The sequence below is a fragment of the Syzygium oleosum genome, unplaced genomic scaffold (assembly GCF_021117445.2).
Source record: "Syzygium oleosum isolate NSW1041296 unplaced genomic scaffold, Sole_v2.1 Sole_v2.08, whole genome shotgun sequence".
Classification (NCBI taxonomy): domain Eukaryota; kingdom Viridiplantae; phylum Streptophyta; class Magnoliopsida; order Myrtales; family Myrtaceae; genus Syzygium; species Syzygium oleosum.
Genome location: NW_026607492.1, coordinates 6,981,925 through 7,006,979, shown reverse-complemented (window position 1 = coordinate 7,006,979; position 25,055 = coordinate 6,981,925). Strand labels below are relative to the sequence as shown.

Genomic DNA, 25,055 nt, shown 5'->3' with positions numbered 1-25,055 from the left:
TGGGTGGGCGGTTCGACGCCTAGAACCAAGAACCAGACTAGTACTCACCGGTTCTAGTAAATTAGAACCGGAAACCGGACCGGTCCTCACAGGAACCGCCTGTTTTTGGCCGGTTCCGGGCGGTCCAGGCGATTCTCGATTCTTTTGCACACCCCTACCTCTCCAGCCTATCTGGTGCGGTGTACAGCAGCAAAAAGCTTGCAGAGACGAGTTAGACCTTATTTGATGCAACTAGATGTGATCACAGGCCTTGTTATCGAATACCGAGGAAAGCCACACAGAGAGCTACTTCAATCAAACCCTACACCACAACGCATCAGTCAGAATGGGAAAATAACATAAATGGTCCATGAACTATAATCTAATGTCGTCCATGAACTTTTAATTTGTTCAATGCGGTCCCTAAATTTTGGTCCAATGTGTAATGTCGTCCTTAAACTTTTAATTTGTTCAATATGGTCCCTGAACTTTGATCAAATCTTCATTGCGACCCTTGAGCTTTTAAACATATTCATATAGTTTATGGCCTACATTGAACATTTACCAATAATTCAGGGACAATATTGAACAAATTAAATGTCTAGGGACAACATTGCATATTGGGTCAAAGTTCAGGGTTCACATTGCACAAATTAAAAGTTTAGAGCCGATATTGCACATTGGATCAAAGTTTATGGATCATTTATACTATCATCCCATTGGGAATCTATCTACAGATAATGCAGTGCTAATGTATAGTATAATATATTATTCTCCAATGTATAGATCTGATCTACCATGAATCACATGACCAAAATCGTTGAATGATGTGAGCTCCATATCATATTCATCACATTAACAGTTGAGATGAATTGGTCATGTTTGGATTAATTTTGCCTTGTCAGAGTCGAAATCTCGATTTTCTTATCGAATATCTTTTTTCCTTTTCGATTAGACTTATCAAATATCTTGTAAAAGCTAAAAATTTCAACTTTAGAAAATTGGATCATCCTCTATCCAGATCAAGCAACCCCTAGTGCCACGCATTAGAATGAAGAAATAGGCCAACCTGAATCATGGCGATATGTCAGATGTTTACTGTCGTAACCATTTTCTTTTTTATCATGAAATCACATTTTTCTTGGCACGAAAGAATTGGCTTCTGTTTATATTAATATATTAAAGAAGGGGCTCTAACTTCCAAACGAATATTCTTGTTTTCCTCCCAAAATATTTTGGATCGCTAATTTTCAGGAACAATCAATGAAAAGATAAATACACAGGTAACAACATAAAAGAAAGATTAAATTCGCTTCTTCGATTTCCAAAATTCAAACTAAAGGAGGCAGTGATATGTTTTTGATCGTGTCATAGTGATTCATCTCCCAAATGACATCTCAACTTGCGCAAAGCAAGTAAGATATCCCCAATTATGTATATGAGTCATTTGATTCAACAAGCCCTAAATGGGACCGAGCTGATCGAGGAGTGATCGGTTCTAAAGTGGGTCAGTTCTCATCCTAGAATCAGGAACCTATCCTATCCAATTATAGGCCAGTTTTATTTTTGCAAAACCTTGATCTGAGCAGGTTCTCCCTAGAATCGGCCTTGAAACTAGTCAGTTCATGCTAGTTCAGTCTGATTCCTGGGTTGAACATCATGACTAATCTGTTCTACCTGTTCATACGTACCAAACTCCCATGAATAGGATGTATATAAAGATCGCTCTACTTGCATATTCCCCTTTCTCCCAATTCAAGGCTCCTCGAATCACTCCCTCTTTTTGAAAACTTTCGGAATCGGTGGGGGTAGTCAAAAAAGAAGAAAAGCCAAAGGCCACACCTTTTATTACTCCTCTAATTCCCCTTCCCAAACCCCAGCATCAATTCTAAAGCCAAATCCTGCACAACCCCAAAAGGACTTTTGGGGACGTAGAGAGATGAGATTCTTTCTTCAAAGGAGGGAGAGGAAGACACATTGAGAAGTCAATCCAAAAGAAGCTTTTTTCCCCTCTCTTTTGCAATCAAGACGTGTGTGGTTGGGGGCATCCAAGGAAACAAAATCATTCTGTGCAGGCAATTGTCCTCTCCTCTCTCCCCTTTCTCCTTTCTGTCGTTTTGAAGAGGGCTTGGTCATCTGGTGCCGGTTGGAAAAAGGCTCTTCTTGGTTTTTCACCCTTCTGTGTCTCCACTGTTCTGGCAAGTCAGTCAGATTTGCTCGTGTCTACTAAATCTCATGGCTCATGGCTGAATCCCCCCCATCCATTTGTCGTTTGGGTCGGTTTTGAATTTTTGAAACTGTTAGTTTGCATCTTAGGGCCTTGATTTAGATGAGCTTTAGGTTTGCTGCACCCCCCCCCCTCTTCTTCTCCTCCTTTTTTCCTTTCATTTTCAGGCCAGTGCTTTTGGAAATGGCTCCACAAAGAGGTGGGGGTGGATTATTGGTTTTCCTTTGGTTGAAGCTAAACTAGAAACATGAGCACATTAGATATGTGTATGCCATAGAAGATGTTACTATGCTTGCTGAGAAAGTCTATAAAGATTGATTTATCAAATGATAATATCATCTTATTGGATATCAAACAAACCGATCATCTCATGTTTTGAACCCTAGTCATGGAAACATAGATAATTTGAGTATCTCGATCTTGATACATTATTAGCATGAGCCTCAGATTCTTACCAATTAAAGTCTTAAGTCTGGATGTCATGAGTCAATTCTCATGTCTCTAAATTCGTAATGCATGAGCAATGGCATATTTGCCACGCGAATTTTTTTTTTGTGTGTGTATTTTATGCGTCAGCCCACTTTGCATGAACCGTTAGATTACGCGAGCCCTATCCGATCTAATGGCTCTTTCAAAATGGACTAACAAAGATCATGAATACCTAATTTTCACGTGGTTCATTTTATGTGTTCGCGACTTTAGCAGGGCAATGGAGAAAATCTCCTACAATGGCTTTCCCCAAAAATAAAATGGAAAATATAAAGGAGGAGTCTGTGTCGTCAAATCAACTATTGTTCTCAACAGTAAGCCTGGTCTAGAAAAAGGGTGAAAAATGGTGTTCTCACCTATTTTCACTTTTGACACCACTGTCGGAGTAAACGAAGGTTGAATGTACAAAAGCAAGGTCCCGAATGATCGACACATCTAGACTATCGATTTGGAAAATTTCATCAGTTAAATCATGACAATTTGTATTATTCCACGTCCCTTTAATTGAAAAGGGACCTGAGGAGGCTCCGTCTCCCGCTCCTCATCCTAATTTCAAAGACTACATTGAAAACCCAGCTTTCATTTCATGGAACACTCGCATAGATCTCTTCTATGTCAAGTCAATTTGACAATTACAGTCTTAAGATAGCACGATCACGATGCGAGTCTCGACAAAGATAACTTTTTTCTAGACCACCCTTCGTAGTGTCTTGTCCTAATAATCATTAGATTATTTCAAAGTGAACGAAGAGATCGTTAAAATTCGGGATAAGGACACCATAAATATTGTAACTTTCATACGTTGCTCGCTTGAATGTCGTAATTTTTTTTTTCAATCACTCTAGTGCCATTATATCTTAAAAAAATGTTTATTTGAGTTTTATAACTTCAATCAATTACTTGAGTGCTATAACTTTTAAAAAAATATTCACCCAATTGTAAAAAATCCGACGTGACATAACGCTTAACACTTAAGTAATTGAAATAAAAAGTTATGACGTTATACGAAAGTTATGACATTCAAGTGAATAATGTACGAAAGTTGTGACATCTGTATTGTCATTTTTCCTCTAAATTCGATGATATCGGTTGAGTGCTTTATTACGTATGACCACCCAAATTCAAGTCAACTCGATATCTCCGTGGAATTCTCAAAAAACAGTCCAATTCTAACTATGCAAAGTGAAATTCTTCAAAAAAAGAAAAAACAGACTATTGGCCCCCCAAATTTAGAAAAACTCCCACAAGGACAAATCGTGCCCACACGACACCTACGACCAAGGCCAGCCTCCAAAGCACCACAAGCAGAAATCAAAAGAAATTAAATTCTCCGACGTCCTTCCCTCCGTAGACAACCTTTGTAAAATACAGAGACAGACATGCTTGGCCTTTGACTACGTTTCTCATACATGCGTACATACATCAACACATTCATAGTACATATACACCACAACCTCCTCCTCCTCTCTCTCTTCTTCTCTCTCTTTTCGCATCATCGAACCCATTTCCATATAATTACAAATCGTCTCGTCGTCTTCTTTTGTTGATTTCTCTTTTTGGGGGGGTTTCGCTTTCCGCGGTAATTACACATGCAAAGGAGTTTGATGAGGAGGCTGTGCCCGAACATCGACCGAGAAGACGGTCTCGAGACGGTGCTGGAAGTGCCGATCCCGGAGGAGATGTTCGCGAGCATGGGGAACAACGTGGCACTCCGGATGCAGAACATGCTGACGTGGATGAAGGCGCAGACGTCCGACAAGTGGTCGTCCCCTATCATCGCGGCCCGCATCAATGAGCTCCGCTTCCTCCTCTACCTCGTGGGGTCGCCCCTCATCCCCCTCCAAGTCCGGCTCAACCACCCCGCCAATCGCCCCATTCGCGATTGCTCCATTGTACGTGAGAGCCTTTTTCTCTCTATATATTCTCGATTAGACGGGCAAATTGGAGATATGAACGCGACATATCAACACAGGAAATGAAATTTTGTTAGGTCCAATATGACTTGAAACTTGAAAGATGTGTGTCCATAGATGAAAGGAAAAACATTTTTGGTCTCGGTGAGCAGTCCTGGCCCAAAGTTTCAATGGAGCAATAGGGGCAACCAGGTAAATTCTGGATACATTAGTGGAAGAATCTCACTAAATATTTGAAAAAGTAATGACCTTACCTTAATTAATAGATCTGAATCTTAAAAAAAGAAAGAGAAGAAAGTATCTGTAACCTGACATGATAACCTACTTAAAGTGTCTTGACTGCATGAAACATGGCAACGATAGGTTATTTCCATATTGCCATCTACTTTTACATTTGATGAAGAGTCAATTGAACTGTTTATTCCCAGAATTGATTTATAGTGGGATTTGTGTAAATTGGACAATAAGAATAAGAAGTATTTATAGTCAATCCAAATTCCACTGGGACCTTTTGCATTGTTTGTAAAGCAGTCGTTACAATTATGAATTGACAATCCATGGCACAACCCTTTTATATATAGATGTTGTCTACATGAAAGGTGGTCAAATTGGTTAGACTTAAGTTTTTAATTGTATTTTCGTGTATAGGATAAGCCATTTTGTGTGATGATGAATGTTGTGTTTGCTGGACTGACTTCTTTCATTCATTGAATGATTGAAACATAAGTTCAGTCACATACATTTATTGGGTATGCTGATGTATGATTTGAATAAAATGTGTTTTTTTTTTTCGTAATTTCACTTTATGAACGTTTAAAATTGTTTTCAAATGTTCAAATATGAGAGCAGATTTCTCAAATGTGTTATATTGTATAGTATATTTAATAACATGTCATGATTCGGATTTTTAAATTTCGACATGATAAAAAATTATTGCATTTAGGTTCATATATTTGATACGACACTAACCCAAAAACGCAGTTCACTGATCTGATAATCAGTGAACATTATAATATTATTATTGTGTTATACATCCGATGTCATTGTGTGTGAGGACTAGACCACGATCCTTGATCATATTGAATCGAGTTTACGCAGTCTCATGAATCGGGTTTATTTGAAAATCTCATAGTCGCATGTAGTCTCACACATCCTAATTTGCAACCAAACCCATGTACATCGTTTGGCAGGAAGCATCGACGGCAAAGTACATAGTACAGCAGTATATAGCGGCGACGGGAGGGCAGGCAGCAGTAAACGCGGTGCACAGCATGTGCGCGACGGGCCAGGTGAAGATAAGTGCATCGGAGTTTCACCAAGGGGATGAGAGCGTAGAGGCGCGGAACACGCAGGAGATCGGCGGGTTCGTGCTGTGGCAGAAGAACCCCGATCTCTGGAGCCTCGAGCTCGTCGTCTCGGGCTGCAAGGTCAGCTGCGGCAGCAACGGCAAGCTCTCGTGGCGGCACTCCTCGAATCAGCAGACGCCGGTCTCCAAAGGGCCTCCTCGGCCCTTGCGGCGATTCCTTCAGGTATAATTTTCATAACGTTTTGGACAACGATGGTGCAATCTACAGGACAGAATAATTTATGCAGAAAGTAGCTCTGGTTTAGATTGTACAATTAATTTTGGCTTTCGCAATCGCACTCGATTGGCAACATCAAAACATAATTTCATGTCCATGCTCTAGTTTCTTATCCTATCCTAGTTGCCGATGATACTAACCATAGTATTTCATTTGTTTGTGGGAAGGGATTGGATCCTAGATCGACGGCCAACCTTTTCCTAGACGCGATGTGCATTGGCGAGAAGATCATTAACGACGAGGACTGCTTCATCCTCAAGCTGGAGACGAGCCCGGCGCTCCGGGAGGCGCAGAGCGGCCCCAACTTCGACATCATCCACCACACCATCTGGGGCTACTTCAGCCAGCGGTCGGGCCTCCTGATCCAGTTTGAGGACTCGCGGCTGCTCCGCATGAAGACCGCCAAGGGCGAGGACGCGGATGTCTTCTGGGAGACGAGCACGGAGTCGGTGATGGAGGAGTACAGGTACGTGGACGGCGTCAACATCGCGCACCGGGGGAAGACGAGCGTGACTGTGTTCAGGTACGGCGAGCAGTCGGCGAACCACAAGAGGGAGATAGAGGAGACGTGGAAGATCGAGGAGGTGGACTTCAACGTGTGGGGGTTATCGGTCGAGCACTTTATGCCGCCGGCGGATATTAAGTATGGCCAGTTCGTTTGGTGAGGAGCGTGAATTGAGTTAATTTTGATTTCTATGGTTTGTGAGAGAAGGGTTTCTCATCAATTGTTCATAAGAGTTTTGTGAGAACTTCTCTTTTGAACCTTTTGGTACCTACAGTGTAAATAGGAGGTAAATCTTAAGCCACAGAGGGGAAGCCATTGACAGGGAACAGCCGGGCATTCAAGAAGGTGAGTACATCCGTTTCTCGAATCGGTTCGATCGCAAAACGACCACCCCGCCTCTCGACATAAGATTCGGGCCACAGCGCGCATTGTTGTTTTCGTCGCCGTGTTGCAAAGCGGGCATATCGGGAACATCTCCGGTTCGCATTGTCGAAGGCGGCCTCTGCTGCTAGGCGCCACAAAAATACTTTTATCCTCATGAATTTCCAAACCCCACCACAACAACTTACAAAACTCTACTGATGCATTTGCAAATCTAGGCAATTGTTTTACAAATACAGCCTTCTTTTACAGGATATTTTGTCCCCATTTTTTCCCTAATCACATCAATCGCGGTTTCTGCGGAATGTGAATGTTGGAAATACCCCTAATGCAATCCTCATCAAATAGTTTGGTCCAGTAAGTCTAACTTCCAACTGCGATTTCTGCCAATCGATGAGGGCGTCGACGGTTTGGTCGGGTAGATACATGAGGTTGAGCCGAGGGTGCGGTTTGTGTTCGCACATCTGAGATCCACGGATGATCCCAGACAGTAGCAGATGAACCCGTCCTCAATGGAAAACGCAGCATTTTCAGCTATGAGGCTCCTACAGGAGTATCGCAAGCATCGATCAATCACTTCATATTTGCTCTTTGGCAACTGCATGTTTGACATAAAATAACCAGGTATGCCTTGCCCCAACATTGGCCTTTGATGTGGCCTCTATGAATTATTGCATGTTAACATAATCATATTGGATGGGAAAGATTGTCCAATAATTACTCTCTCTCCTCATCGCCCAACACCTAAACAGAGATGACATGATCTTTGCTTAGTAAACGAGTTACGTCAGCAAAAATCACATAGCATTGATAAATTGTTCAGCAGACGTCTCGCATAATACAAAAGAAAGTTTGGGCAATTAATTGAAAAAATGAACAAAAATTCAAGTACTTGCAATGTTATAGTCCTTTATGAAAAAGAAGATACTTGAATTTTCCATATTCACACGCTATCCAGACGTTTTACAAACTCGTCCACAAACAGCTGCATTTCTTGCAAAATTGAATGTGAGGATCTAGCAAACAATATTAGGAAGGGTGAGCATTGATCCCAATTCAAACCGAACCGAATTGGTCGGTTCAAGGCCAGCTCTCAGGTTAACCGGTAAGTTCTTTGGCGTAAAACCTCGAAACCGACAACGGCCGGCTTGGTTCTCGGTTAATGCTCTAAACTATTGGTTCTACTCGAGAGTTGACCAACCCAACTGGTTCAAGGATTGAACGTGTTTAGAACCAGTTTGACACTTTACATGAAAAAGAAAAAGGGTAGAAGCTACAAAAAACCTCAAATTATATACATTATGACACATTTACCCAAAAAAAAAATTGTGACACCAGATATCTCAAATTTATACCCGTATGATATATTTACTCCAATCTTATACTTGTAAGACACATCTACCTTTTTTGTGACACAAAAAAAATTCCAAACTCTTATACATGTGACACGTTTACCCTAAACTTATTTTTTGTTACATAAAAATTACTAAACTTAGACCTGCGCCATACATTTATCCTTTGTTAAGATTTATTTTCCTTTTCTTTTTTCCTTCCTCGTTTGTCTTCGTCACCACCGCCCTTACCGTCGCTATCACCACCGTCCTCAACGCCGCCAAATTGAGGAAGAAAACAAAGGAGGAAGTTAAAAAAATGAGAAAAGAAAAACATACAATGAGTTGACATATTTTTGCCACATGAGCGCTACGTCAGCACTATTTGCTTTTCATCGTCTGTGTAGGCAGCCACATAATATTTTTAGCGGCATTCATTAACGGAATTTTAATGAAGGGTAAATGTGTCACGTGATCACAAGCTTGAGGTAACTATGTTACATGGGTATACGTTTAGGGTAAATGTGTCGCATGGGTATAAATTTGGGTTTTTGGTGTCACAGAAAATAGTTTGAGGTAAATGTGTCACATAGGTATAAGTTTGGGGTGTATGACATAACAAGAAAAAGTTTAGAATAAATGCGTCATGGTGGGCATATTTTGAGATTTTTTATGAGTTTTTCCAAAGTAAAATTAGAAAGTTGCAACTTTGAGAAGTCAATCCCACGGTACGAGGTTAGAGTGCAATTTTACTCGACTAAGCATAGACTAGTTGACACTAGTTAATAATATGATTTCACAAGATAAACCCGGTTCTCATGTAGAATCGAGAACCTATCTCGGTTCGATTTCAGTGCGGTTCTAAGAGTAACCGGCTTGGTTCTCATTTCCAAAAATCATAATTGACACCTACAAGGCAATTCCTGGTTTTAGTCGTAAGGTTCCATTCATTTCGCGAAAAATATGACGTTTTTAGAAAATATTTTCCAATAAGCTATTTTCCAGGGAAATGACAATATTTTCCGATGTTCTGCCGAAACCTGAAAATAAACTAGAAATTCTTTTCCTCCTTTTAGTAGGGAAATTAGATTTTTCAAGGTAAATTACCAAAAAAATCGATTTTTTTAATTTTTAATTATTTTCTTCTTCTTCTTTTCCTTTTCTTTCCTTTTCTTTTTTCTTCTTCCTCGACTGATCACTACCGATCGACCATAGGCAAGGCTCGAGCCTCGCCCAGCTCGCCGGATCTAGCGAGGCCCGACCTCGCTCAACCGGCCACAGGCAAGCTCGGGCCAGGGCAGGGCTTGTAGCTTAGAGGATTAGAACACCTAACGAAAAATTAGTCAATTCCTAGCAGGTAGAAGGGATTAGGAGGGAAGAAAAGGGCTTTTAAAAACAAAATCTTGTTTGGATTGAGGGATTTAGAAGGAGAGAAAGGATCAAGAGAGATCGGTAAAGTCATTTTCATGTGCATCTTAAATCGTTCTAAATTCGTCCAATTGTGGAGCGATTAGAGGATTAGGAAGGTTTGGTACGATGAATTTTTTCTTCTTTCTCACTCGTACCCTAATTTTATATTTATTGACAAACACATAAAAGAAATTTTAAGTCGTGATATACATTCTTTTTGTGTATTTTTCCTCACCAACATTCAAACCACATCACGACTCCTCCAACCCTCCAAATCATTTTTTCTTCATCGTCTCTAATAATTATTAACATGGGATGAAAGATACGCGATGTCATCGACCCAACAAATTGTTCCTCCCTAAAATGACCTCCCATTGCACATGATGCCACTTGCTTTACAAACGTGAAAGCATATGGAGCAATGGATGGATAAGGCCCTCGCCGTCTTAGACCAGTAATCGCTCTCGAGTTCCCAACACACACACACTCTCTCTCACTCTTTCTCCAACCATCGAAACCCCCAAACCATGCTGCTCCTATCTCCGACGCCGGCCCAGCTCATCCCGCCATCTCGACGCCGCCGTTCTCGCTCCGCCGCCGCCGCCGCCGCCGCAAAGACCCGCATTCCTGCTCCATCCAGGGTGCTCTCCATGGCCAAAGATACCAGCGACCCGGACTCGGACGTGGGCCTCGCCGGCAAGGCCGCCATCGCCGGGGGCCTGGTCTCGACCCCGGTGATCGCGTGGTCCCTCTACACCCTCAAGACGACGGGCTGCGGCCTCCCGCCGGGCCCCGGCGGCTCCATCGGCGCGCTGGAGGGCGTGAGCTACCTGGCGGTGCTGGGGATCGTGGGCTGGTCGGCCTACACCAAGTCCAAGACCGGGTCGGGCCTGCCCAGCGGGCCCTTCGGCCTTCTGGGCGCCGTGGAAGGGCTGTCATACCTGGCGCTGCTGGGGATCGCCGTCGTCTTCGCGCTGCAGTTCTTCGAGAAGGGGTACATTCCCGGCCCGTTGCCGGCAGATCAGTGCTTCGGCTGAGCTGAGGTTGATCCCTCTCTCTCTCTTGGAGCATAGACGGTGTGGACATGAGCCATTTCAACGTTATCGTGTGTTTGTGGTGGGGATTGGCCCTTGGACGAAGCCTTACATACGCGGTCCATTTTTTCTTTTGTCCGCGACTATTGTTCTATTTGCTTGATTGGCAACCCGCATTTGTACATTTTTATTAAGGTTCGTGTCAACGAATGCTCGGTATCACTTATTTAATGTATGTAGTGAAAGGACCATAAATCCGACTCGATCGGGCCAGTCTAAAATCACCGTCCAAGCGCACGCTCAATTGGGCAGGCCGCCTAGCTTATAGTGATGTCCATCTTCCCCGACCGACTTGCTCTTATAGGTACGACCTTAGGAAGAGTTGCCTCCCTTCTATGGCACATTTAGTCTAGAATGCCAATCATTTGGACACTACCAAAATTTCCCTATGTTCTTTATTCTCGGTCGTTCATTGATTTATCATATGGGTCTTGTCAACAAGTATTCCACGCGACGTTTATTAGCATACGTATCAAAACAAATGTTAATAATTTGCCAACCCCGCTCTACGTGCATCGCTGACGTCGGTTGGGGCATCAATATCATAGCGTTTACCATGAAAGACTATATTTTTTGCAACACTTTTTTCATTTGATTACGGTATTTGGGCCTGATGGGCTTGGACCGATGGAAATGGCTAAGCCCATTATTAGGCCTGAAATGCCTCATCCAAGTCTGCTCGTTGTTCGATTATCAATTTAGGTGCGTTTATTTTGCGAAAAATGAACCATTTTTAGCAAATACTTTCCAGAAAATCATTTTCCAAGAAAATTAGTTCATTTTTCGGTGTTTGGCTAAAACCTAAAAAGACTTGGAAAGTATTTTCAGTTGTTTGGTGAGGAAAATCTTATGGTGAAAATTATCAAAAAATTTTGTATTTTTTAAATTATTTCAAATTATTTGTTATTTTTAAATTATTTTTATTAAGAAAATAAAATACATGAATGTTTTCTTTCTTAGAAAGAAAAGAAAAAAAAAGAAAAAATATTAACAATTCAAGATGAGTAATTCTGGAAAGTGTTTTCACTTTTTTAGATTAGGAAATTCACTTTCCTAAAATTAAACATGATAGTATTTTTCGTTGATAAAATCATTTAGGGAGAACCAAATGAATGAAAATCCGGAAAACACTTTCCAGAAAAACACTTTCACCAAAACAAACACACCTTCTAAAATCGATGATTGGATGAGGGGGCAAGTCGATCACAAGAAAGATAACCGCGTCTATCTGCAGCAAAAAACCGTCAAACAGGTGGATCGAGTCGAAAGTGATCAGACTCAAATTGACTGATTTAACCAGTTTTGATTCATTTACATGCAACACAAATCTAATGACCCAACACATACCCAACCCGAATCCAATTTAAAAAACTTGTTTCTTATAAATTTTGAAAAATTGACTTGTTACAACACACCGTGGACAATTTTCTACGTCTAGTGACCGGCGGCCGGTGGTGATCAATGACGGCGGTGATCGGTGACTGAAGAGGACCAATGACGGCAATGACCAGCGACAACCAACGACCGGTGATTACTGAAGACTAGCGATCGATGGTGAACAGCAACAGGGCAACGACTAGGGCCGATCGGTTAAGGTGGAACCGGGAACCCGACTAGAAGGACCAGTTTCCAAAATTGAGAATCGAGGATCAGGAACCGGACCGATCCAATGAAACCGGTCACTTATGGTTTAGTTCACATTTTATTAATTTTTGTCAATAAATTTATGTTTATGAAATTGACTTAGGGTTTAGTTCACAATTTACTAATTTTTTTGATGAAATAAAAAATAAAAATAATATATGTAATGGTTCCGGTTCAATCCGGTTCCCCTTTAGAATTGGAAATCGGACCGCCTGGAACTGGGAATTGAATTGGCACTCCTGAAAACTGAACCAAACCAATTTGGTCCAGTCCGGGCAATTCCCGATTTGGGCAGTCCATTTTACACACCCCTAACAGCTACCCTTGTCGGATTTCCTAGAAAAAGAAAAGGAAAAGAAAGAAAAAATGAAAATTTAAAAAATTAAAAATCAGAAAATTAAAAGAATTTTAAAAAATGACTTGTCTATCTATAACTCATTTAAACTTATTAGATTACTAACTCATTTATGGCCATTTTAAAACCATTTAAGACTCATTAAGTTATTAACTAAACCATTAACGACCTGCTTAAGTTTGTTTTTAAAATTTAAGGCAATTCATTTATGACCCACACCATTAAATACGGGTTAATATATGGATTTTAAACTCATTTTGCCACCTCTAGTTTTACCATCCTAAACCCAATATAACTCATTTACTGAACATGACTAGTCTATATAACAACTCGGTCTATCAAATATAGGTTAAGAAATTTGTCTATGACCCATTTTAACATATCTAGCGGTAACTAATAATATGTGAGGATTCAACTCGACTAGACCAATCTAAAATCACTGTCCAAGCGCGCTCGCATGATGAAAGTCCATTTACCCTGATTGTACGTGTCAAAAGATACTTTTATGGGTAAGAGAATAGGAAGACTTGCCTCCCATCTTGGGGGGACACATTCATTCTTTAATGTCAAACATTCAAACTTCAAAGCCCCTAAAATCCGAACGCAGCTGCCCGACGTTGCATCTTTATTCGGCATCAACGTTGCAAAACCCACGTATCGGTGAAGTCTCGCGGAGATTGCGCAGAAACTCCTCGAGAACAAGAAGAACGGAGCGAGTGGTCAAAACAGGAAGGTACGAGGAAATTAATTAGCCGGGGACGAGATTGACGTGTATTCATCGTCGTGATGATCTAATCACGGCAAAAAGCACTTGTTAATCAAGACATGATTTGGTTAAAAAAAAAATAATCAAAAACATGATTCGATTTGCAAGAAGAAAAATGACGAGATGGCTTTTTTTTCCCCCTTTTTTTTTATTAATATCACGAAAAATCTTGAATTAATAAATTCATGACAAATTTACTTAAAATTAATTTTTTTATCACAAAAAACCCTCAGATCGGTACACATATAACAAATTTACCCTAAATTAATTTTTTGACAATTTAAAAATCCCAAACTGGTATATTTGTGACAAGTTTACCCTCAAACTTGTATACCTGTCAACTGTCATGTGTCATCTAATTCAGAAATTTGACGGTAAAATTTAATAGAAACTAACGGAGGGTAAATTTATCACGGGTATACTGGTTTGAGGTTAGTTTGGGATAAATTTATCGCAATTGTAACAATTTAAGGTTTTTCATGGTATTAACCATTTTTTTGTCAGAAAATGAAGAAATTGGCTTTATGCGACAATAATTCTTCGTGGAATTTTATAAGGCCAGTCAAAGGGAAAAAAAATAGTTTCGGGTCAACGGTCTAAGCATGACCTGTTCAATTATGATATTATAGTTTTTAGAGCTCTTAAAGATCGATAAAGGGTTGAAAAGACGTCGTAGTGTTACACATTGTATAATAAATGTGGAAAATTAATTCCGAGGTATCTTTCAACCAAAAAAAATAATTCCAAAGCATCTTCTTGTTTTGCAATATTCGTGGATTTTTTTTGCTTTGAATCTTCCGGCTCAAGTTTAGCATGTCGAATCTATCGCACTCGTGGATTGCTATTTAAAAGAATAAAAGTGGACCTAGGAATTTATGTGACGAGATTATCAATGAAAGGAGGAGGAAAGTAAAATGTTTTTTCTTTAATTTTTATAGATTATAAACATGGACATCGCTCGCTTTTTTAAGATTTTTTATGTTGGCTATGTCCATAGCTCTAAGCTAAATTACGATATACGCTAAAATCTTTCCATCTTTACCCGTTACTTAGCTGATTAAAGTATCTTCAATTAAGTTAAAGCTTAAGACCACGACTAATTTTCACTTATTCAAACTGATGTCGCAATTGTAGCACACTTATTACGATAGTGTTAAAATATTTAATTATCAAGCTAGGTAATATTTTAAATTAAATTATTTTAATTTTCAGTCTATGTTCCATTTAAAGTGTGAATAGGCTATGATTTAAATAATATTTTTCAATATTAAAGATAATTGCATGTTTTTAAGAAAACTATTTATTTTACTATAATCTTGAAGTGACAGGTCTTATAATTCGGTTAACTTCCATATAATCAAAAGCAGGAAATATATACTAAATTGTCTTTAAAATAAGGTATGATATGTGAAAGTTCTTTTAATTTTTTATTCACTAATAAAGCTACTTTCAGAAAATAGATGGTATTGCTTCAATTAATCTTTTTTTGTTTTGTAATTGATGCAATTTTTCTAAACTCGATAAATATCATATTGGGAATACTCTCTTTTTATCACTTAATAATGTATTTGAAAACACTTTCTCATTTTTAAAAAATTAAACTCAATAAAAGATATATCTTTTAAGATGACGATTTAGTGGGCTAATACTTATTGGTCGAATGTAAACCACATCACAATCTTTTCTCTTCTCGTATATCCTAATTACTTATTTTAGAAATATTGTATCTATGGACATTATAGGTAACCGATAATCCTATGCTGTCCAAGCACACTTGCATGATAGGCTGATTAGTCGGGCTGCCTAGCTTATAGTGAAATCTAACTTTGTTTCGCAAGAAATCGGGATCTGTCCTGATTAATGAAATATATTTCACCCAAAGTTGATTTTTGATTTTTTGTAAATCGAATTCAGTGGTGATTCGCACGGAAATTAATTTTTGCGTAACGAGGACAAAGAACACTAAATCTAAAGAAAAAGAAATGCGGGTAGTGAAAACTGAGATATATCGATAAAATTGTAATTGAGAAAATATATAGCTTTGTGTTGATGACAACAATTACACACCACTTTATACAGTTTACTACATAGCATAACCGCTCCTAAGCAGTTAATATTCTAATTGACAGCTACAACCACATCTCCATAACTTTAGGTCCATCATTATCTACGAAACCGTTACAACTCTTTAAGTGCTGTTGGACTTAAACCGGCATCTTCACTTTGTTTGCTCTCCTAATTAATTTGGTCATGTCGATTATAAAATAATTTGGTCAATTTTTTTCTAAGTCAACTATTTCCCTGTCGGTGAAGCCTCGTGGTGATTGCCCGGAAACGACTCGAGAACATGCAAAGTGGTCAATAAGAAAAAGGATGAGAATCAGGGGAGTCAAAGGCACGTGACGTGCGAGATTGACCCGTGGGAAGCAATCGATGTGTATGATTCATCGTCATGATGATCTAATTATGGCAGAAGCACCGATCAATCAAACATGATTTGATTTGCAAGAAGAAAAATTACGAAATTGATTTTTTTTTCCCCTTTTGTTGGCCAGCAAATGATGAATTTGGCATTATGCGGCGCTAATTCTTCGTGGAATTTTATAAGGCGTCTTAGAGGAAAAAAGACAAAGAAAAAAGAAACAATTTCGAGGTCAACGGCGTAAGCGTGATCTATTTCGTGTCACAAAAAAAAGTTTGAGATAAATGTGCCATACGAATATAAATTTAGGGATTTTGGTGTCACAAAAAATAATTTAGAGTAAATATGTAAAAATAGGCAAAAAATAATTCCCTTATTATAGATCCATGATGGTAGAAAAGACGTCGTGGTGTTGATACGGTACAGTAAATGTGGAAAATTAATCTTATTAATTTTTTGTAATTGATGCAATTTTTCTAAATTCCAAAAATGTTATTGTGGGCATACTCTCCTTTTTATTTGTTTTCAAAATTTAAACCGATAATAGATAAAATATTTTTTATGACAAATTAAATTTTATCACTTAATAATGTATTTGAAAAAACTTTCTCTTTCTCATTTTTCAAAAATTAAACTCAGCAGAAGATAGATCTTTGAGACGACAAATCAATGGGATAATATCATTGGTCGAATGTAAACCACGTCGCAATCTTTTCTGTACTCGTATATCCTCAACAATTACTTATTTTAGAAATATTGTATCCATAAATAATTACGTAAATGATAATCCTATTTCATTATTGAAATACTCACACGTTTCAATATAAATATTTGCCTACTTTTTATCCCACAAAAACTTCTTAAAAAAATTCATATCTTGAAATATCTTTCTTTTTCCATATAAATCTATATAATTTTTTTATAGGGTTAATACCATGAAAAACTCAAAACTGGTACATCTGTGTCAAATTTACCACAAACTAATTTTTTTGCCACAAAAAATCTCAAATTAGTGCACATGACAAATTTACCTTCAATTAGTTTTCATTAATTTTTACAATGAAATTGCTAAGTTGGATGATACGTGTCAGTTGACAGGTGTACCAGCTTTGAGTTTTACCTTACGTTTGTCACATGCCAGTTTATAGTTTTTCGTGGTATTAATCCAATTTAATGAAAACTAACGAAGAATAAATTTGTCACGAGTGTACCGGTTTGGGATTTTTTGTGGTCAAAAAATTAGTTTTAGGTAAATTTATCACAGGTGTACCAGTTTGGGGTTTTTCGTGGTATTAATATTTTTTGTATTGTGTTTTTATCAACAATTTCTTTCCATTGATTCAAAATTTTTTAATAAGTTGGTTTTTTGTACACACAACTCGCATGGATTTGCTAGTCTTTATTCCTCTTTCAGTCTTTTTTAAAGCACAAATAACATCATAATTAAATTCCAAAAAACTATCTTCCATAGTTTCAGTTATTTCTACTTTTAAGTTCTACTTTATTTAGCAATAAAATGGATTTATATAAATCTACTTTCAATATTTTTTGTTCTTTCCGTTTTCAAATTTAAATGCAATAAGGAAATAATTCCTCAATATACTTTCATCCCTATATATTTGTAAATGTAAATTTAATAAGGAGATATTTCCACACTTCAAAGTGTAAAAGTTCTATCTTTTAGTAAAACGTGTTATTGTTTTTTAACTTTCAGATTTTAATTTAGTTTATTTCAAATTAAATGAATACTTTCGTAATTATTTCCACATAGGTAATATAGTTTTAAAATGTATTTCAAAATATCTTTACCTTAATTTCTATTTTAAACTCAACGAGAGATTAACTTTAAGGATTAACAAATCAATAAAATATAACTTAGCCATTGATTACGTGCAACCTAATTTTAATATTTCAATGCAAAATATTAGAGATTGCTTAAAGTTATAAGAGAGAGGTAAACGTGAGTGAAAAGGGTGATGATTATACAAGTTTAATGGACGATTTTAACAGCGAAAAGTCTAATTTGAGAAATAATTCCGGGAGAGATGTATTTTGAAAATTACTTATCTAGAGAAATCTATTTTGAAGAAAAAAAAGATGTACGAATATGTAAATTTAATGATATAGTCCATTAGACATGTATCGCTCATTCGGATAGTTCTCTTTCAAAATCTAATATGATATATAATTGGCGATTTCGTTACCATCTTTCTAAATCCATCTATATCCCAAGGAATTTAAACTCATACCTTCTAATTCTAATCCAATCTCAAGAACTTTTCATAGCAGTCGCCCATAAGGAGAAAAGGAAGACAAATTGAATGACGAATTTATCGACGCGTCAATGAAATTGCAATATGAAGCGATGACGTACTCGTTGGGGCAAAAACAAAAGAGAGAAGGCAACAAAACATGCATCGTGTCAATCGATAACCAATACGGAACAATTTTACTTCTCAAAAACAATGTCAGCTTCGGACGCTCGTTGCAAATTTAAGTACTCGGGAGACACATTAGGGGGGAATATCTCAAGGGGTACCTCACCACAGCAGGGGATGCAAGCATCCAACTAGGGCCACCCCGCCTGTCTAGATGTACACACCCAATGGGTTGACAAATCTGCGGTCCTTATTTTAACATACTGGTGCCCACACATGCTGACCTCTAATTTGAGAGAAAGTTTTTCTTTCCTCTCCTTAGAGAATACCTCCGAAGTTTAACGTCCTTGAGTTCAGACGGAATAGTTTAAGGACCGATTTAAGTCCAATATCAATATAATATGATTGGAAAAAATAAAAGTTCGAAAAAACGCGAAGACTTGGGGTCTGCGGGTCTTTTCTTATGCACTGCTTGGTTTTCACGTTACCTGAAAAGTCTCTGTTGACTTCCCTTCATCGTCTTCATCGCTAAGAAACATTCTCTCTCTCTCCTCTCTCTCTCTCTCTCTCTCACTCACTGCTCGCATATAGGTTTCTGCTTCTCCACTTCTTCGGTTCCTGTGTTGACTCGGGTCGTCGTCTCTGAACTCTCAACAGCCCCGCACCGATCGCGATCTCCGCTGCTCTCGCGATTCCGGGTACCGGTACATCTGCCTCCCCTGTCTCCCTGTTCTTCCGTTGCGGGTTTTTCTTCCCATCGTTTTTGGTTTGGTTTTTTTGACGATCGCTTGGCTTCTCGTCGTTCTCGAGCGGTTTTTCTTTCCTGGGTCTTCGTTGATCTGTGGTCTTGTCTCGAATTTCAAGTTCGTTTCTTTGTGGGAAGCCTTTTTGGCTGACTGCCGGTGGTGGGTACGAGGTAAGTTGAGGTCTCGCCGGAGTGGCCTCGCGTGTCTGTCTCGTCGGTGAGATGACGGGCAATCTGATGGAAAAGGCAAGCGTGTAACTCCGAAACCGGCAATTAACTTATGAGCCACTTCGATTTGTAGTATTCCCACCGTTCTTGGTACGTCCGCTTTGATCGTTGCTCTGCTTCATCGCATTAAATGAAGAAGGAACTAGTTAGGCAGACTCCCCTGCTCCTTTACTTGCATTAGTCCGAGTCGAGGAAGAGGAGATTGCTGCGGTCAGCCGGTATAGAGTGTCGAGGAAAGAAAAGGGCATTGTCCAGACTCCAAAGATAGGGAGAGTTCGACTGAGTCCTCTAGCTTTTGACGATCAAGAGCCAACAATCACAGGGTTCCTCCTCGTTTTTGAGTGGCTTTTCTGGGTTTTTGTTGGTTGATGGTTCTTTCTCGAATTTCAAGTTTGTTCCCTTGTTCGTTTCTGGGATGATTTCCTTGGGAGTAGGGACTAGGTTTTAGTGGTAAGGTTGATCAAGATGGCATTTTTTTTGGCTTTTTTTTCCGTTAATATATGATGGTTTGCGAAATTTATCTGTTTTGAATTGGGGAGGAGGTGCTTAGGTTTGGGTTGTAATGCCTGAAAATAGAGATTTTTGCTATGTGGGTTGAGTGGAAGTCGAGCTTAAATATGATTGAGAGTTTAACGCACAGTACCTTGATTAATTGCCCTTTTCAATGTGTGTAAAGTCCTTTAATTTGTCTTGCATTCACCTTCTCAAGGCAATTAAGTTGGAAATTTCATGTAGACACCTCCTTTTTGGCGGTTATTTTTCTTGTTTCGTCTTTGATTTGGTGGTGAAATATTTACTGTTGAAATGGGTGATTTTAACATGTAGCTTTTCATAGAAGCTTCAAACAAGTAGGCGATGACGGACTCGGAGTTGGATAACATGCTGGAGGATGCTAGCTTCTCGAGCGATATGGCGAGCGATATGGAAGACGATTCTGATGGAAGTGGTGATTGGATCATAGTCAACCAAATGGAGTCCTTGGACCTGAATGGTGGCGTGGTATGTTCCGATAACTATAGAATCCTATACTTTTGTTACGCATAATACATAGTGTCTCTATTGATCAGATACAGAGATAGATGTCATTTTCTTGTTAGCATCATTCCATGGTACTTGACAACGTAGCCCATTCTTCACTTCTTTAAAATAATTCGCTCTTTTGTATGAATGCAAAGTAATTGATTTGGATACTCTTTACTGCTATTGATACAGATAAGTGATTGGGAATTATCCTCTGACGAGTCGATTGGACAAGAAATGCAGTCCTTGCGTCTCAATGATGTGGTATGTTTCGACTGTTCTTAAATTGCTTAAATGTAATTTACGGAGGACACAGTATATTTGAACTATAACTTCTGTTGATGGCTCTTATACAGAGACAGATGTAGTGATTTTCAAATCATTTTTATTCTCTGTAAGTATTTTTTCTAATGGGATTTTGAAATCATTCTCTCTCTTGAAATCATTCACCGTATGTTAACGACGAAGCATATCTGTCTTTGAGATTCATTTGCTGTTTTGTATGAATGCATAAGAAATTAATTTGGTTTCTCTTACTCCTATCATCAAAAGGTCACATTTTAGTCTGTCCTCACCATATGAATTCATAACCAATGAGGGAAAAGGAGACAGCTTTCAAGTTCAGTATGCTAGCTTCTGTTTGCTGTTGTAGCCGAATCAAATTTTTGGTGGATTAATTTCAATAAGATGAGGGGTGGGTTAGTCTTTGCTTTCATGCAGTTTCGTATGAGGACAAAACTAATGCACTCCATCACTAATTTAAATGCAACACTAAGCACTTCCTTTTGAAGCTTTATGGTAAAGAGAGAGAGAGAGAGAGAGTTTGAGCGTCTGAACAACTTTATCATTGAATCTCCTCGCTGTGCTTTTCACTAACGTTTTCCTTTGGCTTGCAGCTACAAATTGATGGTCCTGAACGCATCATTCATCAAGATTCGAATCGTGTTGCAGAATTCATCCGAAGGTTAAGGCAGACCAGGGGAACTTGCATTGAAGAGGTCGTAAGGGAGCATGTTCTCCCTTTGCTTCCCGCCAAATCGCTCTGCAGATTCAGAGCTGTTTGTAGAGGATGGAATCAATGGATTTTGAATCCCTTTTTAGCCCACAAGCAAACTATGCAGTTCCAACGCATCTCTGGCTTCTTTTGCCAGAAACCTGGTTATGATTGCTACTTCATTCCTCTGGACCCAGAGACACATGGCATGCCAGATCCATATCTCACCTTCATGCCCATACTCGTCAATATCCGCTCCATTTTCAGTGGCTTGCTTTGTGTCCAAGGAGTCGATGACGCCTATTATATTTGCAACCCTGTGTCGAAGAATTGGAAAATGCTTCCGAATCCGAGTTACTATCATGGGCATGGAACAGCGGTTGCCCTTGCCTTTGAGCCCTCGATGTTCAACTTCAGCGTAAATTTTGAGCTAGTTTGTGCAGTTCCACTTACTGATTCGGGATTTGTAGTATTTGAGATTTTCTCATCAAGGTCGAGGTCTTGGAGGGCCTCGGACGACATCTGCTTTGAGCTGGCGAATGCAACATTTGTTGGCGATGGATACTATTGGGATGGATCTGTTTATTGGGTGGTTGACTGCGGGGTAATACTGGTCTTCAATTTGAAGATTGAGCGTTACAGTATCATGCAATTACCTGATGGAAGCGGTACTAATGGTACTCTGACCGAGATGCAAGGGGAGTTGCGTTATATTGTGGTCCTCAAAGAAGGCTCTGATCTTGCTATACACATATACGGGGGAGTGGATATGAGCTCGAGACATAGGATCTGCATCCCAGGGGCATGTTCAGGAAACATTCCGAGGCAAGTTCGGCTTATGGGTTGTGTTGACGGGGATGTCCTCCTAATGTGCATAGGAAATGTCGTGATATCACATCGTATCTCCACAGGAGAAGCCCGGATGTTGGGTGCGGACCGGATGCGTGGAGAATGCACGGCGGTGAGGTATCTGCCGTATGTGAACAGCCTGGTACATGTGAACGAGCTCTCCGAGCCCTGTGAAGATATGGAGAGCATGGACTTCTAGGCACATGTCCTCTTTTCGTGTTTTCTCTTCCTTAATAGTATCACGGGCCGAGACACGATAATTCGGACTATGACATTAGCTGGTACTCGTTTCTGGTGCTTTAAGACCCGTTTAAATTTCTGTAGAGTTTGGTTTCGGGGATTCCACTCGGGATTATGTAGAGAATTTCAAACTTTGTCGATGCGTCTGCCGATAACTTCAGTTCTCTGATGCATGTTTCAGGGAATGATCTTAATGGTTGATACCATCTTTCTGTGTAACTACTTGTTAGATCCTCTTTCGGTGTAATGCTTCGGTCGGCTTATGAACCGGGTTTTAGGTAGAGATATTATAACTAAAGATGGGGGCATTCTGTCACTTAGATAACTTCAGTTTGAGGGGCAAATTGATTTCCTTGAATTCATACGTATTCTTGTAGGATAATGTGCATTGGTTCCATTATTCCAGAACGGCTAAAGGTCTCGAGTTATATCGTCTCTCCATTGATTATCAGAGAAGACCTGGCACTTCGGGGAAGTTCATTCAAAACCAGAAAGCTCCATATACAGCCCGGTGAAATTCCTTCTCTCTTCGGAAGCGTACATTCGCGCTAATCATCTGAAAAAAGATGCATAACAGAAAAAGAAACTAGTCGCTTGGCCCGCGCTTTACCATCCCATTCGACCAAATCACGGATTTACCTGTTTCAGGACTATCTATCGTCGAAACGAACACTTTTGACTCATCGGTTTCATATTGGCTTCCATTTCATGGGATTCACTTCGAGTCGCAAGCAATCCACTTCAAGTGATTAGTGAAGAGTGTATTTGTCACGATATTTATGCATAATGAAAGAACGGCTTCTAGAGAGCATGGCTAAAGTAAGATTGATTTTCGGGGAAGTTCGCTTTCCTCTTATCGAAGCTCCTCTTTGCCTTTTTTAGCTGGAAACAAGGGGGCTCAGGCGGCATCGAGCAACGTCGGCAGTAGGGGTGGTGGTCGACGGCGGTCGAGGGTGGTGGGGACTTGGCTCGAGGCTTTAGGTGAGTCGGTATGCGGATGGTTTTGACGCCACGGTGTTTAGGAGGGCTTTTTCTCCATGTCATGGTAGTCTAGATATGTTTAGCTTTGCAAAGGGTTCACGGTGCAAGATTTTGTTTTCAAAAATAAAGAATTACAAGTGGTAAAATAGTGAAAACTCATTTCGCTTTTGGTACTTTTCAAATGATTTTGTTAAAAAGTGCTCAGAAAATACTTAGGTAGCGCATGATAACCATTCTGGTTCTATCCAGAACTGGTTTTCTGTTCCCAGAAATAGCTTTGGACTAGAAACCCGTTTGGTAACACAATTCCATTTTTCTATTTCTGAAACAACTTTTTGTTCCAGAACCAATTTTGAATCAGAAATCAGAACCAAAAAAAAGTAGGTTTTCTATTTCTAGACAAAAAATGAGAATCATTTCTGAGAGAACTCTTTGTTCAAAACACATGTTCATCTGGAAGTCACGATCTTTGAGGTGAGAAAAAAAAGCAAAAAATCAAAAATTTCAAAACTTTACAGAATGGTTTAGAATCTGTGGCTACCCACTTTGAGCGAAATTTAAATTTTTTTAGGTGCCGAAAAAAATAAAAAATTTCACAAAATGGCTTAGAATACCTATGGCCACCCACTTTGAGCGAAATTTAATTTTTTTTAGATGCCAAAAATAATCAAAAAATCTAAAATTTAAAAACTTCACAGAATGTCTTAATAGAATACCTGTGGCCACCCAATTTGAGCTAAATTTAATTTTTATTAGGTGCCAAAAAAAATTAAAAAAAGCAAAAAATAAAAAATTTCAAAACTTCATAAAATGGCTTAGAATACCTGTGGCCATCCACTTTGAGAGAAATTTAAATTTTTTTCGGTGCCGAAAAAAATAAAAAAATAAAAAATTTTAAAACTTCATAGAATGGCTTAGAATACTCGTGGCCACCCACTTTGAGCGAAATTTAATTTTTTTTAGATGCCAAAAAAAATAAAAATAAGCAAAAAAGCAAAAATTTCAAAACTTCATAGAATGGCTTAAAATACCTGTGGCCACCAACTTTGAGCGAAATTTTATTTTTTTTAGGTGCCTACAAAAATAAAAAAAAAACAAAAAATTAAAATTTTTAAAACTTCACAAAATGGCTTAGAATACCTGTGGCCATCCACTTTGAGTGAAATTTAAATTTTTTTAGGTGCCGAAAAAAATAAAATAATAAAAAATTTCAAAACTTCACAGAATTGCTTAGAATACCTGTGGCCACCCACTTTGAGCGAAATTTAATTTTTTTTAGGTGCCGGAAAAAAATAAAAATAAGCAAAAAAGCAAAAATTTCAAAACTTCACGAGAATGGCTAGAATACGTGGCCAACAACTTTGAATGAAATTTTATTTTTTTAGGTGCCGAAAAAAAGAAAAAAAAGCAAAAAATCAAAAATTTCAAAACTTCACAGAATGGCTTAGAATACATGTGGTCATCCACTTTGAGTGAAATTTAATTTTCTTTAGGTGCCGAAAAAAATTAAAAAATTAAAAA

The 25,055-nt window shown here is 38.8% G+C and overlaps 3 protein-coding genes across 6 annotated transcripts; all 3 read left to right on the top strand.

The window, feature by feature from the left end:
• Positions 1 to 4,098: 4,098 nt before the first annotated feature.
• Positions 4,099 to 6,953, top strand: LOC115686072 (uncharacterized). The gene is made up of 3 exons (XM_030611262.2): positions 4,099 to 4,587; positions 5,799 to 6,137; positions 6,359 to 6,953. Exons 1-3 carry the CDS (start codon positions 4,285 to 4,287, stop codon positions 6,854 to 6,856), a joined length of 1,140 nt encoding a protein of 379 aa, XP_030467122.2. The 5' UTR covers positions 4,099 to 4,284; the 3' UTR covers positions 6,857 to 6,953.
• A 3,211-nt stretch (positions 6,954 to 10,164) lies between these two features.
• On the top strand, positions 10,165 to 11,117 carry LOC115683700 (uncharacterized). The gene has a single exon (XM_030608284.2). It carries the CDS (start codon positions 10,346 to 10,348, stop codon positions 10,853 to 10,855), a length of 510 nt encoding a protein of 169 aa, XP_030464144.1. The 5' UTR covers positions 10,165 to 10,345; the 3' UTR covers positions 10,856 to 11,117.
• A 7,891-nt stretch (positions 11,118 to 19,008) lies between these two features.
• LOC115687229 (F-box protein At5g49610-like) lies at positions 19,009 to 22,772 on the top strand. 4 transcript variants are annotated; one of them, XM_030612741.2, is made up of 4 exons: positions 19,009 to 19,175; positions 20,286 to 20,449; positions 20,663 to 20,734; positions 21,367 to 22,772. In XM_030612741.2, exons 2-4 carry the CDS (start codon positions 20,306 to 20,308, stop codon positions 22,510 to 22,512), a joined length of 1,362 nt encoding a protein of 453 aa, XP_030468601.1. In that variant the 5' UTR covers positions 19,009 to 19,175; positions 20,286 to 20,305; the 3' UTR covers positions 22,513 to 22,772. The 4 variants fall into 4 exon arrangements, with proteins under 4 accessions (XP_030468601.1, XP_030468586.1, XP_030468578.1 ...); XM_030612726.2 differs by having other exon boundaries at positions 19,009 to 19,181; XM_030612718.2 differs by having other exon boundaries at positions 19,010 to 19,175; positions 20,276 to 20,449.
• Positions 22,773 to 25,055: the final 2,283 nt, after the last annotated feature.